Source organism: Oncorhynchus clarkii, chromosome 3, assembly GCF_045791955.1.
Source record: "Oncorhynchus clarkii lewisi isolate Uvic-CL-2024 chromosome 3, UVic_Ocla_1.0, whole genome shotgun sequence".
NCBI lineage: Eukaryota > Metazoa > Chordata > Actinopteri > Salmoniformes > Salmonidae > Oncorhynchus > Oncorhynchus clarkii.
This window is the reverse complement of record NC_092149.1, coordinates 89,239,092-89,259,045: the sequence shown is the minus strand read 5'-3', so window position 1 is coordinate 89,259,045 and position 19,954 is coordinate 89,239,092. Positions and strand designations below refer to the sequence as shown.

Here is a 19,954-nt window from a genome sequence, read left to right as displayed (position 1 = left end):
CAGTCAGATACACTGGACATACTGGAGCTGTTATCTAGCAGTCAGATACACTGGACACACTGGAGCTGTTATCTAGCAGTCAGATATACTGGACATACTGGAGCTGTTATCTAGCAGTCAGATATACTGGACATACTGGAGCTGTTATCTAGCAGTCAGATACACTGGACATACTGGAGCTGTTATCTAGCAGTCAGCTACACTGGACATACTGGAGCTGTTATCTAGCAGTCAGATATACTGGAGCTGTTATCTAGCAGTCAGATACACTGGAGCTGTTATCTAGCAGTCAGATACACTGGAGCTGTTATCTAGCAGTCAGCTACACTGGAGCTGTTATCTAGCAGTCAGCTACACTGGAGCTGTTATCTAGCAGTCAGATACACTGGAGCTGTTATCTAGCAGTCAGATACACTGGAGCTGTTATCTAGCAGTCAAATACACTGGAGCTGTTATCTAGCAGTCAGCTACACTGGAGCTGTTATCTAGCAGTCAGCTACACTGGAGCTGTTATCTAGCAGTCAGCTACACTGGAGCTGTTATCTAGCAGTCAGATACACTGGAGCTGTTATCTAGCAGTCAGATACACTGGAGCTGTTTAGCTTTAGGACTTAAAAGTAGTATCACATTATTTTGGTCCCATAAACATATTTAGCGGGTGTTATTGCGGGTGTAGTGAAATGCTTGTGTTTCTAGTTCCAACAGTGCAGTCATATCTAAAAATGTCACAACAATACACACATCTAAAGGAATGGAATTAAGAATATATAAATATTTGGATGAGCAATGTCAGAGTGGCATAGACTAAGATAAGACAGAATACAGTATATACATATGATGCGTTTGGCAGACCGCACCACCCTCTGGAGAGCCCTGCAGTTGTTGTATCAAGCGGTGATACAGCCCGACAGGATGCTCTCAATTGTGCATCTGTAAAGGTTTGTGAGGGTTTTAGGTGACAAGCCAAATTTCTTCAGCCTCCAGAGGTTGAAGAGGCGCTGTTGCACCTTCACCACACTGTGTGGATGGACAGTTTGTCAGTGACGTGTACACTGAGGAGCTTTCCATATTTTCCATTGCGGTCGATGTGGATAGGGGGGGTGCCCACTCTGCTGTTTCCTGAAGTCCACGATCAAATCAAAGTTTTTGTCACGTGCGCCAAATACAACAGGTGTGGACCTTAGTGAAATGCTTACTTACAAGCCCTAACCAACAGTGCAATTATTAAGTATAGGTAGCAGAGATTACAGTCTATGATAAGTAAAGGGAGAAAAAATGTGTAAGTAAAATAATTAGTAAGTAAGTAAAGTAAGTAATTAGTAAGTAAAATAATAATAGTGAGGCTATATACAGGGGGTACCGGTACAGAGTCAATGTGGAGGCTATATACAGGGGGTACCGGTACAGAGTCAATGTGGAGGCTATATACAGGGGGTACCGGTACAGAGTCAATGTGGAGGCTATATACAGGGGGTACCGGTACAGAGTCAATGTGGAGGCTATATACAGGGGGTACCGGTACAGAGTCAATGTGGAGGCTATATACAGGGGGTACCGGTACAGAGTCAATGTGTGGGGCACCGGTTAGTCGGGCTAATTGAGGTAATATGTACATGTAGGATTAGTTAAAGTGACTATGCATAGATAATCAACCGAGAGTAGCAGCAGCGTAAAAGAGGGTTTGGTGGGACACAATGCATAGTTTGGGTAGCCATTTGATTACCTGTTCAGGAGTCTTATGGCTTGGGGGTAAAAGCTGTTGAGAAGCCTTTTGGTCCTAGACTTGGCGCTCCGGTACCGCTTGCCGTGCGGTAGCAGAGATTACAGTCTATGACTGGGGTGCCTGGGGTCTTTGACAATTTTTAGGGCCTTCCTCTGACACCGCCTGGTATAGAGGTCCTGGATGGCAGAAAGCTTGGTCCTAGTGATGTACTGGGCCGATAATAACAGAGAGTAGCAGCAGTGTAGGGGGGGATAGTCTATCCTCTAGTGCCTTGCGGCCAGAGGCCGAGCAGTTGCCGTACCAGGCAGTGATGCAACCAGTCAGGAGGATGTTCTCGATGGTGCAGCTGTAGAACCTTTTGAGGATCTGAGGACCCATGCCAAATCTTTTCAGTCTGCTGAGGGGTAATAGGCTTTGTCGTGCCCTCTTCACGGCTGTCTTGATGTGTTTGGACCATTCTAGTTTGTTGGTAATGTGGACGCCAAGGAACTTGAAGCTCTCAACCTGCTCCACTACAGCCCCGTCGATGAGAATGGGGGCGTGCTCGGTCCTCCTTTTCCTGTAGTCCACAATCATCTCCTTTGTCTTGATCACGTTGAGGGAGAGGTTGTTGTCCTTGCACCACACGTTCAGGACTCTGACCTCCTCCCTATAGGCTGTCTCGTCGTTGTCGGTGATCAGGCCTACCACAGTTGTGGCATCGGCAAACTTAATGATGGTGTTGGAGTCGTGCCTGGCCGTGCAGTCATGAGTGAACAGGGAGTACAGGAGGGGACTGAGCACGCACCCGAGGGGCCCCCTGTTGAAGATCAGCGTGGCGGATGTGTTACCTACCCTTACAACCTGCGGGGGTGGCCCATCAGGAAGTCCAGGATCCAGTTGCAGAGGGAGGTGTGAGTTCCAGGGTCCTTACCTTAGTGATGAGCTTTCAGGGCACCATGGTGTTGAACACTGAGCTGCATTCTCACATAGGTGTTCCTTTTGTCCAGGTGGGAAAGGGCAGTGTGGAGTGCAATAGAGATTGCATCATCTGTGGATCTGTGGGTGCGGTATTAGTGTTCTTAGTGTTCTTGGACACAGGGACTACGGTGGTCTGCTTGAAACATTTTGGTATTACAGACTCATACAGGGAGAGGTTGAAAATGTCAGTGAAAACACCTGCCAGTTGGTCAGTGCATGCTCGGTGTACACGTCCTGGTAATCCGTCTGGCCCTGCGGCCTTGTGAATGTTGACCTTTTTTAAAGGTCTTACACACATCGGCAGCTGAGAGCATGATCACACAGTCGTTTGGAACAGCTGATGCTCTCATGCATGTTTCAGTGTTACTTGCCTTGAAGCCAGCATATAAGTTATTTAGCTCGTCTGGTAGGCTCATGTCACTGGGCAGCTCTCGGCTGTGCTTCCCTCTGTAGTCTGTAATCGTTGGCAAGCCCTGCCACATCCGACGAGCGTCAGAGCCGGTGTAGTACGAATCGAGTTTAGTCCTGTATTGATGCTTTGCCTGTTTGATGGATCGTCGGAGGGCTTAGCAGGATTTCTTATAAGCTTCCGGGTTAGAGTCCCGCTCCTTGAAAGCGGCAGCTCAACCATTTATTTCAGTACATATGTTGCCTGTAATCCACGGCTTCTGGTTGGGGTATGTACGTACAGTCTGATGGGGTGTACTCCTCAATGCCATCGTCAGAATCTCAGAACATATTCCAGTCTGTGCTAGCAAAACAGTCCTGTAGTTTAGCATCTGCTTCATCTGACCACTTGTTTATAGACCGAGTCACTGGTACTTCCTGCTTTAATTTTTGCTTGTAAGCAGGAATCAGGAGGATAGAATTATGGTCAGATTTGCCAAATGGAGGACGAGGGAGAGCTTTGTATGTGTCGCTGTGTTTGGAGTAAAGGTGGTCTAGAGTTTTTCACTCTGGTTGCACATTTAACATAGAAATGAGTTAACTGATTTAAGTTTCCCTGCATTAAAGTCCCCGGACACTAGGAGCGCCGCCTCTGGATGAGCATTTTCCTGTTTGCTCATGGTGGAATACAGCTCATTGAGTGTGGTTTTAGTGTCAGCATCAGTCTGTGGTGGTATGTAGACGACAGCAACGAAAAACACAGAAACTCTAGCTAGTGTGGTCAACAGCTTATCATGAGATACTCTCCCTCAGGCGAGCAAAGCAGAGAGAGAGAGAGAGAGAGAGAGAGAGAGAGAGAGAGAGAGAGAGAGAGAGAGAGAGAGAGAGAGAGAGAGAGAGAGAGAGAGAGAGAGAGAGAGAGAGAGAGAGAGAGAGAGAGAGAGAGAGAGAGAGAGAGAGAGAGAGAGAGAGAGAGAGAGAGAGAGAGAGAGAGAGAGAGAGAGAGAGAGAGAGAGAGAGAGAGAGAGAGAGAGAGAGAGAGAGAGAGAGAGAGAGAGAGAGAGAAATTGGCTTTTTACCAAATTACCGTACAACAGACCATGTATTCACCCTGCACATCCTAATTGACAACCAAACAAACCAAAACAAAGGCAAAGTCTTCTCATGCTTTGTTGATTTCAAAAAAGCCTTCGACTCAATCTGGCATGAGGGTCTGCTATACAAACTGATGGAAAGTGGTGTTGGGGGTGAAACATACGACATTATAAAATCCATGTACACAAACAACAAGTGTGCGGTTAAAATTGGAAAAAACACATTTCTTCACACAGGGTCGTGGGGTGAGACAAGGATGCAGCTTAAGCCCCACCCTCTTCAATATATGAATCAGCGAATTGGCACGGGCACTAGAAAAGTCTGCAGCACCCGGCCTCCCCCTGCTAGAATCCGAAGTCAAATGTCTACTGTTTGCTGATGATCTGGTGCTTCTGTCACCAACCAAGGAGGGCCTACAGCAGCACCTAGATCTTCTGCACAGATTCTGTCAGACCTGGGCCCTGACAGTAAATCTCAGTAAGACCAAAATAATGGTGTTCCAAAAAAGGTCCAGTCGCCAGGACCACAAATACAAATTCAATCTAGACACTGTTGCCCTAGAGCACACAAAAAACTATACATACCTTGGCCTAAACATCAGCGCCACAGGTAACTTCCACAAAGCTGTGAACGATCTGAGAGACAAGGCAAGAAGGGCATTCTATGCCATCAAAAGGAACATAAATTTCAACATACCAATTAGGATTTGGCTAAAAATACTTGAATCAGTCATAGAGCCTATTGCCCTTTACGGTTGTGAGGTCTGGGGTCCGCTCACCAACCAAGACTTCACAAAATGGGACAAACACCAAATTGAGACTCTGCACGCAGAATTCTGCAAAAATATCATCCGTGTACAACGTAGAACACCAAATAATGCATGCAGAGCAGAACTAGGCCGATACCCACTAATTATCAAAATCCAGAAAAGAGCTGTTAAATTCTACAACCACCTAAAAGGAAGCGATTCCCAAACGTTCCATAACAAAGCCATCACCTACAGAGAGATAAACCTGGAGAAGAGTCCCCTAAGCAAGTTGGTCCTGGGGCTCTGTTCACAAACACAAACACACCCCACAGAGCCCCAGGACAGTAGCACAATTAGACCCAACCAAATCATGAGAAAACAAAATGATAATTACTTGACACATTGGAAAGAACTAACAATAAAACAGAGCAAACTAGAATGCTATTTGGCCCTAAACAGAGAGTACACAGCGGCAGAATACCTGACCACTGACCCAAAATTACGCAAAGCTTTGACTATGTACAGACTCAGTGAGCATAGCCTTGCTATTGAGAAAGGCCGCCGTAGGCAGACCTGGCTCTCAAGAGAAGACAGGCTATGTACTCACTGCCCACAAAATGAGGTGGAAACTGAGCTGCACTTCCTAACCTCCTGCCCAATGTATGACCATATTAGAGAGACATATTTCCCTCAGATTACACAGATCCACAAAGAATTAGAAAACAAATCCAATTTTGATAAACTCCCATATCTACTGGGTGAAATTCCAGTGTTCCATCACAGCAGCAAGATTTGTGACCTGTTGCTACTAGAAAAGGGCAATCAGTGAAGAACAAACACCATTGTAAATACAACCCATATTTATGCTTATTTATTTTTCTTAACCATTTGTTCATTGCTACAACACTGTGTGTGTGTGTGTATATATATATATATATATATATATGTATATATATATATATATGTATATATATATATATATATATATATATAATATGACATTTGTAATGTCTTTATTGTTTTGAAACTTCTGTATGTGTAATATTTACTGTTCATTTTTATTGTTTATTTCACTTTTGTATATTATCTACCTCACTTGCTTTGGCAATGTTAACATGTGCCTCCCAATAAAGCCCCATGAATTGAATTGAATTGAGAGAGAAGTGTTCATTCATTCAGACAGTTTCTCAGGTGATCCAGAGGAGTGGATTCTCCAGTCATCTGTTTTTATGATCCTCCACACTACCAGAGCTATATTCATGTTGCCAGTTCTCCTCCTTGTAATGATCCACTGTGATCTCAACATTACACAACTGTAAAATGTCTCTCATTTGCAATAACACCAAAACCTTTCAATCTTTCCTTTTACAGTTGTGTAATGTTGAGATGTTAAACTGCCCCCTCACCCCTTTCGTCCAGGCGCCACTCCCCCTATCGGACGCTGGAGCCCGTTCATCCTCCTGTGGTCCCGAACGACTATGTCCCCAGCCCCACACGCAGCATGGCCCAGCAGGAGATTCCTGTACTCACCACTACAGTTAACCAGCGGACACGCACCTACAGGTACCCCTCCTCTCTCTCTCTCTCTGTGTTCTACAGGTACCCCTACTCTCTCTCTCTCTCTGTGTTCTACAGGTACCTCTCTCTCTGTCTCTCTGTCTCTCTGTCTCTCTGTCTCTCTGTCTCTGTCTCTCTGTCTGTCTCTGTCTGTGTTCTACAGGTACCCCTCCTCTCTCTCTCTCTCTGTTCTACAGGTACCCCTCCTCTCTCTCTCTCTCTCTCTCTCTGTCTCTCTGTCTGTGTCTCTCTGTCTCTCTCTCTCTCTGTGTTCTACACGTACCCCTCCTCTCTGTCTGTCTCTGTCTCTCTCTCTCTCTCTGTGTGTTCTACAGGTACCCCTCCTCTCTCTGTCTCTCTGTGTGTTCTACAGGTACCCCTCCTCTCTCTCTGTGTTCTACAGGTAGCCCTTCTCTTTCTCTCTCTGTCTCTCTGTGTGTTCTACAGGTACCCCTCCTCTCTCCCTCTGTCTCTCTGTGTGTTCTACAGGTACCCCTCCTCTCTTTCTCTGTCTCTCTCTCTGTCTCTCTGTCTGTCTCTCTGTGTGTTCTACAGGTACCCCTCCTCTCTCTGTCTCTCTCTCTGTGTGTTCTACAGGTACCCCTCCTCTCTGTCTCTCTGTCTCTCTCGCTCTCTGTGTGTTCTACAGGTACCCCTCCTCTCTCTCTCTCTCTCTCTCTCTCTCTCTCTCTCTGTCTCTCTGTCTCTCTGTGTGTTCTACAGGTACCCCTTCTCTCTCTCTCAATTCAATTCAATTCAAGGGCTTTATTGGCATGGGAAACATGTGTTAACATTGCCAAAGCAAGTGAGGTAGACAACATACAAAGTTAATATATAAAGTGAAAAACAACAAAAATGAACAGTAAACATTACACATACAGAGGTTTCAAAACAGTAAAGACATTACAAATGTCATATTATATATATATATATATATACAGTGTTTTAACAATGTACAAATGGTTAAAGGACACAAGATAAAATAAATAAGCATAAATATGGGTTGTATTTACAATGGTGTGTGTTCTTCACTGGTTGCCCTTTTCTCGTGGCAACAGGTCACAAATCTTGCTGCTGTGATGGCACACTGTGGAATTTCACCCAGTAGATATGGGAGTTTTTCAAATTTGGATTTGTTTTCGAATTCTTTGTGGATCTGTGTAATCTGAGGGAAATATGTCTCTCTAATATGGTCATACATTGGGCAGGAGGTTAGGAAGTGCAGCTCAGTTTCCACCTCATTTTGTGGGCAGTGTGCACATAGCCTGTCTTCTCTTGAGAGCCATGTCTGCCTACGGCGGCCTTTCTCAATAGCAAGGCTATGCTCACTGAGTCTGTACATAGTCAAAGCTTTCCTTAATTTTGGGTCAGTCACAGTGGTCAGGTATTCTGCCGCTGTGTACTCTCTGTTTAGGGCCAAATAGCATTCTAGTTTGCTCTGTTTTTTTGTTAATTCTTTCCAATGTGTCAAGTAATTATCTTTTTGTTTTCTCATGATTTGGTTGGGTCTAATTGTGCTGTTGTCCTGGGGCTCTGTAGGGTGTGTTTGTGTTTGTAAACAGAGCCCCAGGACCAGCTTGCTTAGGGGACTCTTCTCCAGGTTCATCTCTCTGTAGGTGATGGTTTTGTTATGGAAGGTTTGTGAATCGCTTCCTTTTAGGTGGTTGTAGAATTTGACGGCTCTTTTCTGGATTTTGATAATTAGTGGGTATCGGCCTAATTCTGCTCTGCATGCATTATTTGGTGTTCTACGTTGTACACGGAGGATATTTTTGCAGAATTATGCGTGCAGAGTCTCAATTTGGTGTTTCCCATTTTGTGAAGTCTTGGTTGGTGAGCGGACCCCAGACCTCACAACCATAAAGGGCAATGGGCTCTATGACTGATTCAAGTATTTTTAGCCAAATCCTAATTGGTATGTTGAAATTTATGTTTCTTTTGATGGCATAGAATGCCCTTCTTACCTTGTCTCTCAGATCGTTCACAGCTTTGTGGAAGTTACCTGTGGCGCTGATGTTTAGGCCAAGGTATGTATAGTTTTTTGTGTGCTCTAGGGCAACAGTGTCTAGATTGAATTTGTATTTGTGGTCCTGGTGACTGGACCTTTTTTGGAACACCATTATTTTGGTCTTACTGAGATTTACTGTCAGGGCCCAGGTCTGACAGAATCTGTGCAGAAGATCTAGGTGCTGCTGTAGGCCCTCCTTGGTTGGTGACAGAAGCACCAGATCATCGGCAAACAGCAGACATTTGACTTCGGATTCTAGCAGGGGGAGGCCGGGTGCTGCAGACTTTTCTAGTGCCCGCGCCAATTCGTTGATATATATGTTGAAGAGGGTGGGGCTTAAGCTGCATCCCTGTCTAACCCCACGACCCTGTGTGAAGAAATGTGTGTTTTTTGCCAATTTTAACCGCACACTTGTTGTTTGTGTACATGGATTTTATAATGTCGTATGTTTTACCCCCAACACCACTTTCCATCAGTTTGTATAGCAGACCCTCATGCCAGATTGAGTCGAAGGCTTTTTTGAAATCAACAAAGCATGAGAAGACTTTGCCTTTGTTTTGGTTTGTTTGGTTGTCAATTAGGATGTGCAGGGTGAATACATGGTCTGTTGTACGGTAATTTGGTAAAAAGCCAATTTGACATTTGCTCAGTACATTGTTTTCATTGAGGAAATGTACGAGTCTGCTGTTAATAATAATGCAGAGGATTTTCCCAAGGTTACTGTTGACACATATTCCACGGTAGTTATTGGGGTCAAATTTGTCTCCACTTTTGTGGATTGGGGTGATCAGTCCTTGGTTCCAAATATTGGGGAAGATGCCAGAGCTAAGTATGATGTTAAAGAGTTTTAGTATAGCCAATTGGAATTTGTTGTCTGTATATTTGATCATTTCATTGAGGATACCATCAACACCACAGGCCTTTTTGGGTTGGAGGGTTTTTATTTTGTCCTGTAACTCATTCAATGTAATTGGATAATCCAGTGGGTTCTGGTAGTCTTTAATAGTTGATTCTAAGATCTGTATTTGATCATGTATATGTTTTTGCTCTTTATTCTTTGTTATAGAGCCAAAAAGATTGGAGAAGTGGTTTACAAATACATCTCCATTTTGGATAGATAATTCTTCTTGTTGTTGTTTGTTTAGTGTTTTCCAATTTTCCCAGAAGTGGTTAGAGTCTATGGATTCTTCAATTGCATTGAGCTGATTTCTGACGTGCTGTTCCTTCTTTTTCCGTAGTGTATTTCTGTATTGTTTGAGTGATTCACCATAGTGAAGGCGTAGACTCAGGTTTTCCGGGTCTCTATGTTTTTGGTTGGACAGGTTTCTCAATTTCTTTCTTAGATTTTTGCATTCTTCATCAAACCATTTGTCATTATTGTTAATTTTCTTTGGTTTTCTATTTGAGATTTTTAGATTTGATAGGGAAGCTGAGAGGTCAAATATACTGTTAAGATTTTCTACTGCCAAGTTTACACCTTCACTATTACAGCGGAACGTTTTACCCAGGAAATTGTCTAAAAGGGATTGAATTTGTTGTTGCCTAATTGTTTTTTGGTAGGTTTCCAAACTGCATTCCTTCCATCTATAGCATTTCTTAATGTTACTCAGTTCCTTTGGCTTTGATGCCTCATGATTGATTATTGCTCTGTTTAAGTAGACTGTGATTTTGCTGTGGTCTGATAGGGGTGTCAGTGGGCTGACTGTGAACGCTCTGAGAGACTCTGGGTTGAGGTCGGTGATAAAGTAGTCTACAGTACTACTGCCAAGAGATGAGCTATAGGTGTACCTACCATAGGAGTCCCCTCGAAGCCTACCGTTGACTATGTACATACCCAGCGTGCGACAGAGCTGCAGGAGTTGTGACCCGTTTTTGTTGGTTATGTTGTCATAGTTGTGCCTAGGGGGGCATATGTGGGAGGGAATGCTGTCACCTCCAGGCAGGTGTTTGTCCCCCTGTGTGCTTAGGGTGTCAGGTTCTTGTCCGGTTCTGGCATTTAGGTCGCCACAGACTAGTACATGTCCCTGGGCCTGGAAATTATTGATTTCCCCCTCCAGGATGGAGAAGCTGTCTTCATTAAAATATGGGGATTCTAGTGGGGGGATATAGGTAGCACACAGGAGGACATTTTTCTCTGTTAGGATAATTTCCTTTTGAATTTCTAGCCAAATGTAAAATGTTCCTGTTTTGATTAATTTAATGGAGTGAGTTAGGTCTGCTCTATACCAAATTAGCATACCCCCTGAGTCCCTTCCCTGTTTCACACCTGGTAGTTTGGTGGATGGGACTACCAGCTCTCTGTAACCTAGAGGGCAACCAGTGGGTCCGTCTCCTCTATACCAGGTTTCTTGCAGGATGACAATGTCTGTATTACCGATTTCTTTGGTGAAGTCCGGGTTTCTGCTCTTTAGGCCAAAGGCAGATGACCTCAGGCCTTGGATATTCCAGGATAATATAGTGAAGGCTTTTTGTTCCATAGAGTGTCCAATGTTGTTGGTCGTGGTTTGGCCTCAGGCCAGTAAGTGTGAGCAGAGCCTGCTGAGCATCTGGTACATGCCATTGGCTTCGGCGAGTGTGAGAGTGGGGGTTGGGACTGTTTGCCCGCTCACTACCTGGGCGTATGTGTGGCTTCCATGTTGAGGCCCTCTTTGCGGGGGTGGGGTGCATGGGGTGGGCAGGAGTGGCATAGGTCTGATCTGAGGGGGCCTAAATGGAGTGTGGGCATGGTTGACGTGGGGGGGTGTTGATTGGTTGGGGTGGGGGTGTGGATGTGTCTGGGTGTACTGTGGTCTGGATGTAATTCCTCTTGGCGTGGGTCCTCTATGTGTAGGTCCAGGGGGGGGGTCCTGCAGATCTGGGAGGGTGTCTCGCTGGTCTGGATGGGGTGTCTATTGATCTGTTGCTCCTGTGTGAAGTGTTGGGGATACGTTTGAGAGCGATGTCCTTTAGAGTTCGGGCAAAGGTGGGCACTGCTGCCTTGTAGAGGTGGACCTGGTCATAGAGGCTGTTCAAGTCCAGGGTGGAGTGGTGGGCCAGGAAAACGTTTGGTTTTGAGGCACAGTCACGGGAAATACTTGCATTTACCCGCTGTATTGTGGCAGGGTGGAAGTCTTTTCGTGGTAGCAGGGTGGAGATAACCACTTGTGCGTTGGGGAAAGTAGAAGAAGCCTTTTCAATCACTCCCTTCAGTGCTGTGGCCACTCTTTCCTGCTGTGCTCTCAGGTCGTTTGTGCCTGTGTGTATTATTATGTGGCTGGGTGAGCCTAGTTTGGCCTCAAACAGAAGGTCTAGGGCGCGCTGGGTGTTTGGACACCAGAGTTTAGACACACTGTGTTTGGGAAAAAGTTTTTTTTCTTCTATATATTTCCCATTTGAGTCCATAAGTAGTACAATCTGTGTCTTGTGTTTGTCCTCAGTGGGTGTGGGGGGGTTGTCAAAAGGGCTATCAGGGTGGCTGACAGGGGGGGTGCTCAGAGGGGGTGAGAGCCTCTGGGCTTGGGGTTCTTCATTTGTCTGTTCTGCTGTGATGTCGACTCTATGGTCAGGGTCTGGTGTGGACTGTTCTGCTGTGGTGTCGACTCTATGGTCAGGGTCTGGTGTGGACTGTTCTGCTGTGGTGTCGAGACTTTTGTTGGGTGCTGAGGTGGGCTGTTCTGCTGGCTTCTCTGTGGGGGTGGCCACCTCTCTAGTGGGTTGTTCTCTGTCACACGCCGTCCCCCTCAACTTCTCCTCCATCCCCCTCAACCTCTCCTCCACCAGCAGTCTGATACTCTCCTCTAGTGCTCTGTTCTGCTCCTCTTTCTCCTGTTGTATTTGTCTCACCACTGTCCAAAGTGCAGATATGTCTCTGTCCACCTCCAGCTCTCCGGGTCTGGTTAAGGGGCTGTTGTTGTGCTGGACTGTTGTCTGGGTCTGTGCTGACTGAAGTGTAATCACCTGCTGTTCCAGCTCCACCTGCCTTACCTCCAGCTGGGTGAATTTGTCCTTCATTTCAATGAGGGAGTGGTAATCTGTGCTGGGAGGTTGACTCTCCGCTGGGGGTTGCTCATCTGTGGGGTTACATAATGAAGAGGTCTGGTCTGACCCGCTCGGTGTGGGGGTATCTTTATCAAGGCAGAGCTTCTCCTGCTGGGCTAATTCTTTGATTAGGTGATAGTCCAGCTGAAACTGTTTGTGGTTATTCTGTACCATTACTGTTCCGGATTTATAGATATTTATATTACTTAACTCAGAGTCCTCGTTATCAAGTATTCTGAGTTTCCACCCCTCGTTAACCCCCCCCTCTCTTAACAAAGGGGTAGTGTGCTAATATGGCACTGTGCCATGCCAGGGGATGGTTTGTGTGGAAGATAAGGTTGCTGATGTTCCCATTTTTGTAATAGTCAGCAAAAAGTGTTTCTTGATTTTCCATAAGGAGCTTCTTCTTGTGGTCTTTTCTTGCCTTATCATTCTTTACATGCAAAGGGTACTGTATTTTAATTACCTCTGAACAGCGGGAGGGAGCTTCTAAGGCCTCTACATTTGGTTGGGGTAGACTGTGTGACTCTCCTGCCATTGTTGGGCTAATGGGCTTTGACACCTCTCACTTGACACGTCAGTGCTAGTTGAAGCTGTATCAAGCTTGGCAGAATTATGTTAGAATTCAGTCCTTATAAAGTAATGTTGTGTATTCTCTCTCTGTGTGTTCTACAGGTACCCCTCCTCTCTCTCTCTGTCTCTCTGTGTGTTCTACAGGTACCCCTCCTCTCTTTCTCTGTCTCTCTCTCTGTCTCTCTGTCTGTCTCTCTGTGTGTTCTACAGGTACCCCTCCTCTCTCTGTCTCTCTCTCTGTGTGTTCTACAGGTACCCCTCCTCTCTGTCTCTCTGTCTCTCTCTCTCTCTGTGTGTTCTACAGGTACCCCTCCTCTCTCTGTCTCTCTCTCTGTGTGTTCTACAGGTACCCCTCCTCTCTGTCTCTCTGTCTCTCTCTCTCTCTGTGTTCTACAGGTACCCCTCCTCTCTGTCTCTCTGTCTCTCTCTCTCTGTGTGTTCTACAGGTACCCCTCCTCTCTCTCTCTCTCTCTCTCTCTCTGTGTGTTCTACATGTACCCCTCTCTCTCTCTGTCTCTCTGTGTGTTCTACAGGTACCCCTCCTCTCTCTCTCTCTCTGTCTCTCTGTTTGTCTCTCTGTGTTCTACAGGTACCCCTCCTCTCTCTCTGCGTTCTCTAGACTGAGACATGGTTTCGATGTGATCATAGACCACTAAAAGTGTATTGAACCATTAGTTACTACTCTCATGAAGTGTTTTATTGAACCATTAGTTACTACTCTCATGAAGTGTTTTATTGAACCATTAGTTACTACTCTCATGAAGTGTTTCATTGAACCATTAGTTACTACTCTCATGAAGTGTTTCATTGAACCATTAGTTACTACTCATGAAGTGTTTTATTGAACCATTAGTTACTACTCTCATGAAGTGTTTTATTGAACCATTAGTTACTACTCTCATGAAGTGTTTTATTGAACCATTAGTTACTACTCTCATGAAGTGTTTTATTGAACCATTAGTTACTACTCTCATGAAGTGTTTTATTGAACCATTAGTTACTACTCTCATGAAGTGTTTTATTGAACCATTAGTTACTACTCTCATGAAGTGTTTTATTGAACCATTAGTTACTACTCTCATGAAGTGTTTTATTGAACCATTAGTTACTACTCTCATGAAGTGTTTTATTGAACCATTAGTTACTACTCTCATGAAGTGTTTTATTGAACCATTAGTTACTACTCTCATGAAGTGTTTTATTGAACCATTAGTTACTACTCTCATGAAGTGTTTTATTGAACCATTAGTTACTACTCTCATGAAGTGTTTTATTGAACCATTAGTTACTACTCTCATGAAGTGTTTTATTGAACCATTAGTTACTACTCTCATGAAGTGTTTTATTGAACCATTAGTTACTACTCTCATGAAGTGTTTTATTGAACCATTAGTTACTACTCTCATGAAGTGTTTTATTGAACCATTAGTTACTACTCTCATGAAGTGTTTTATTGAACCATTAGTTACTACTCTCATGAAGTGTTTTATTGAACCATTAGTTACTACTCTCATGAAGTGTTTTATTGAACCATTAGTTACTACTCTCATGAAGTGTTTTATTGAACCATTAGTTACTACTCTCATGAAGTGTTTTATTGAACCATTAGTTACTACTCTCATGAAGTGTTTTATTGAACCATTAGTTACTACTCTCATGAAGTGTTTTATTGAACCATTAGTTACTACTCTCATTAAGTGTTTTATTGAACCATTAGTTACTACTCTCATTAAGTGTTTTATTGAACCTTTATTTAACATGTCAGTTGAGAACAAATTCTTATTTACAATGAAGGCGCTACCCGGTGGGACTCCCAATCACGGCCGGATGTGATACTCCCTGGATTCGAACCAGGGACTGTAGTGATGCCTCTTGCACTGAGATGCTGTGCCTTAGACCTCTGTATTTTATGGTGCTACCTAATAAATATATTTATAGGCCTCTCGGATACAGATATTTATGGTCTTTATAGCCCTCGGGAGCCCATTCTGCATTCTTCTCATCTTGCTGAGAAGAATGCAGGACCCCATCTCAAAAACAGGGTCCTTGGAGCAGGATTGCAACACCCGATGTATTGTTCAAAGGCAACTGTTGAATGGCACCACCCAGGAGGATCTTGTGGAATATGCATGACCTGCCCTACTGAATGACGAATGACTACTGAGCCATGAAGAAGTGCTGACTGGCTGCTAGAATCACTTTTCCCAGCCTTTCAACAGAAACATGAACACTGAGGGCTCTGAGACCAGAAAGACTCCTGCCTCATCTGTTCCTCAGGAACTTTTTTCCCCCTTCATTTTTCTTTTGAAGTGACTTCACTGCTGAGTTTATATAAGGTGCCCCCCCCCCCCACCCCCCCAGTCTTGGGCTGTGTATTAAATGGCACCCTCTTTCTTCTCTATTTAGTGCACTACGTTTTACCTGGGCCCATAGAGACCTATAGGGCTCTGGTCAAATGTAGTGCACTATATAGGGAATAGGGTGCCATTTTGGGACTCAAGTCTCTGTCTCCTGCTGTATGCTGTGTCAGCCTTTTCAGTACTCTCCAGAGGGCCAACCTGCTCAGAGAGCTTTAGGAGCTCAGAGAATTCACTGGAAAGAAATGGAGATTTAGATTTTTCTCATCATAGTCCAAGTCCACCCACACAGTCAATCTTGATATCTGGCTGTTGTAACTATGCCTTGGACCGGAGGAGAGCGTGCTGTGCCATATTACCTCCTATTCCCATCTGCCTCAGAGAGAATTGTGTCACTGAACATCTTGAACAGATGACGAATGCAGTGGCGTTAGAAGCTTAGTGAATCCTACCCTACCCTGTAGAGAAGCTGAGAAACCCTCCTGACTGAGGATAGAGCTGTTGGGGCCTATCCTCCTGACTGAGGATAGAGCTGTTGAGGCCTATCCTCCTGACTGTGGATAAAGCTGTTGGGGCCTATCCTCCTGACTGAGGATAGAGCTGTTGAGGCCTATCCTCCTGACTGAGGATAGAGCTGTTGGGGCCTATCCTCCTGACTGAGGATAGAGCTGTTGGGGCCTATCCTCCTGACTGAGGATAGAGCTGTTGGGGCCTATCCTCCTGACTGAGGATAGAGCTGTTGAGGCCTATCCTCCTGACTGAGGATAAAGCTGTTGAGGCCTATCCTCCTGACTGAGGATAAAGCTGTTGAGGCCTATCCTCCTGACTGAGGATAAAACTGTTGAGGCCTATCCTCCTGACTGAGGATAAAGCTGTTGAGGCCTATTCTCCTGACTGAGGATAAAGCTGTTGAGGCCTATTCTCCTGACTGAGGATAAAGTTGTTGAGGCCTATCCTCCTGACTGAGGATAAAGCTGTTGAGGCCTATCCTCCTGACTGAGGATAAAGCTGTTGAGGCCTATTCTCCTGACTGAGGATAAAGCTGTTGAGGCCTATCCTCCTGACTGAGGATAAAGCTGTTGAGGCCTATAAAGCTGTTGAGGCCTATCCTCCTGACTGAGGATAAAGCTGTTGAGGCCTATTCTCCTGACTGAGGATAAAGCTGTTGAGGCCTATTCTCCTGACTGAGGATAAAGCTGTTGAGGCCTATCCTCCTGACTGAGGATAAAGCTGTTGAGGCCTATTCTCCTGACTGAGGATAAAGGTGTGGAGGAGCCTACAATGCTTGTAGTCACAGTGGTGCAGTCGAGTCACAAAAGGTCCCAGGTCTCTATTGCTAAGTCCGAGTCACCAATGGTCGATTCACGAGTCCCTATGTCTGAAGTCATTTCTAATTCATAATGTTTACTTTGCAGTCGGTTGCAAAATCAAATCAAATCAAATTTATTCATATAGCCCTTCGTACATCAGCTGATATCTCAAAGTAATGTACAGAAACCCAGCCTAAAACCCCAAACAGCAAGCAATGCAGGTGTAGAAGCACGGTGGCTAGGAAAAATTCCCTAGAAAGGCCAAAACCTAGGAAGAAACCTAGAGGAACCAGGCTATGTGGGGTGGCCAGTCCCCTTCTGGCTGTGCCGGGTGGAGATTATAACAGAACATGGCCAAGATGTTCAAATGTTCATAAATGACCAGCATGGTCAAATAATAATAAGGCAGAACAGTTGAAACTGGAGCAGCAGCACGGCCAGGTGGACTGGGGACAGCAAGACAGGATGATCACATCAGTGACTCAACCCACTCAGGTGACGCACCCCTCCCAGGGATGGTATGAGAGAGCCCCAGTAAGCCAGTGACTCAGCCCCTGTAATAGGGTTAGAGGCAGAGAATCCCAGTGGAAAGAGGGGAACCGGCCAGGCAGAGACAGGAAGGGCGGTTCGTTGCTCCAGAGCCTTTCCATTCACCTTCCCACTCCTGGGCCAGACTACACTCAATCATATGACCCACTGAAGAGATGAGTCTTCAGTAGAGACTTAAATGTTGAGACCGAGTTTGCGTCTCTGACATGGGTAGGCAGACCGTTCCATAAAAATGGAGCTCTATAGGAGAAAGCCCTGTCTCCAGCTGTTTGCTTAGAAATTCTAGGGACAATTAGGAGGCCTGCGTCTTGTGACCGTAGCGTACGTGTAGGTATGTACGGCAGGACCAAATCAGAGAGATAGGTAGGAGCAAGCCCATGTAATGCTTTGTAGGTTAGCAGTAAAACCTTGAAATCAGCCCTTGCTTTGACAGGAAGCCAGTGTAGGGAGGCTAGCACTGGAGTAATTTGATCAAATTTGTTGGTTCTAGTCAGGATTCTAGCAGCCGTATTTAGCACTAACTAAAGTTTATTTATTGCTTTATCCGGGTAGCCGGAACGTAGAGCATTGCAGTAGTCTAACCTAGAAGTGACAAAAGCATGGATTAATTTTTCTGCATCATTTTTGGACAGAAAGTTTTGATTTTTGCAATGTTACGTAGATGGAAAAAAAGCTGTCCTTGAAATGGTCTTGATATGTTCTTCAAAAGAGAGATCAGGGTCCAGAGTAACACTGAGGTCCTTCACAGTTTTATTTGAGATGACTGTACAACCATCAAGATTAATTGTCAGATTTAACAGAAGATCTTTGTTTCTTGGAACCTAGAACAAGCATCTCTGTTTTGTCCGAGTTTAAAAGTAGAACGTTTGCAGCCATCCACTTCCTTATGTCTGAAACACATGCTTCTAGCGAGGGCAATTTTGGGGCTTCACCATGTTTCATTGAAATGTACAGCTGTGTGTCATCCGCATAGCAGTGAAAGTTAACATTATGTTTTCGAATGACATCCCCAAGAGGTAAAATATATAGTGAAAACAATAGTGGTCCTAAAACGGAACCTTGAGGAACACCGAAATTTACAGTTGATTCGTCAGAGGACAAACCATTCACAGAGACAAACTGATATCTTTCCGACAGATAAGATCTAAACCAGGCCAGAACTTGTCCGTGTAGATCAATTTGGGTTTCCATTCTCTCCAAAAGAATGTGGTGATCGATGGTATCAAAAGCAGCACTAAGGTCTAGGAGCACGAGGACAGATGCAGAGCCTCGGTCTGATGCCATTAAACACTGAGTCGTGGCTGAACAAGGACACAGTAAATGAGATGTTCTCAGTCAACTTACCTGGTCAGAATAAGGGTTAAACAAAAGGACAAATCTGGTTTATTTGTTTATACATCGGCAGGACAGAAGGGTAAAAGCTCAGGGGACAGGGAGGAGTCTCTAAACAACAGCTGGTGCACCATCTCTAATCTTAAGGAAGTCTCGAGGTTCTGCTCGCCTGAGTTACAATACCTTATGATATGCTGTCGACCAAACTGAAATCCGCCTCATTTTCACCAGCATGTCACCTGTGCAACTAGAGGTGTGAACTAGATCACCTTTACTCCAAACAGACACATATAATACTAGATCACCTTTACTACACACAGACACACATAAAACTCTAGATCACCTCTACTCCACACAGACACACATATACAACTCTAGATCACCTCTACTCCACACAGACACACATATACAACTCTAGATCACCTTTACTCCACACAGACACACATATACAACTCTAGATCACCTTTACTCCACACAGAGACACATATACAACTCTAGATCACCTCTACTCCACACAGAGACACATATACAACTCTAGATCACCTCTACTCCACACAGAGACACATATACAACTCTAGATCACCTCTACTCCACACAGAGACACATATACAACTCTAGATCACCTCTACTCCACACAGAGACACATATACAACTTTAGATCACCTCTACTCCACACAGAGACACATATACAACTCTAGATCACCTCTACTCCACACAGAGACACATATACAACTCTAGATCACCTCTACTACACACAGACACATAAAACTCTAGATCACCTCTACTCCACACAGAGACACATATACAACTCTAGATCACCTCTACTCCACACAGAGACACATATACAACTCTAGATCACCTCTACTACACACAGAAATGCATACAACACCTACAAAACAGGAAGTACCAGCGACGTGCTCAATACGGAAGTGGTCCGACGAAGCGGATGCTAAGCTACAGGACTGTTTCCCTAGCACAGACTAGAATATGATCAGACTAGCACAGAATGGAATATGATCAGACTAGCACAGACTAGAATATGATCAGACTAGCACAGAATGGAATATGATCAGACTATCACAGAATGGAATATGATCAGACTAGCACAGACTGGAATATGATCAGACTAGCACAGACTGGAATATGATCAGACTACCACAGACTGGAATATGATCAGACTAGCACAGACTGGAATATGATCAGACTAGCACAGACTGGAATATGATCAGACTACCACAGACTGGAATATGTTCAGACTAGCACAGACTGGAATATGATCAGACTAGCACAGACTGGAATATGTTCTGGGATGTTACTGATGGTATTGAGGAGTATGCC

At 44.7% G+C, this 19,954-nt stretch overlaps 1 protein-coding gene across 1 annotated transcript in view; it reads left to right on the top strand.

The window, feature by feature from the left end:
• LOC139405541 (abl interactor 2-like) overlaps positions 1-19,954 on the top strand; it is a 68,528-nt gene that overhangs the window by 36,271 nt on the left and 12,303 nt on the right. Inside the window, exon 6 of the mRNA XM_071147956.1 lies at positions 6,333-6,476. Within this exon, the coding sequence (XP_071004057.1) occupies positions 6,333-6,476 (144 nt within the window). The remainder of the gene's footprint in view (positions 1-6,332; positions 6,477-19,954) is intronic.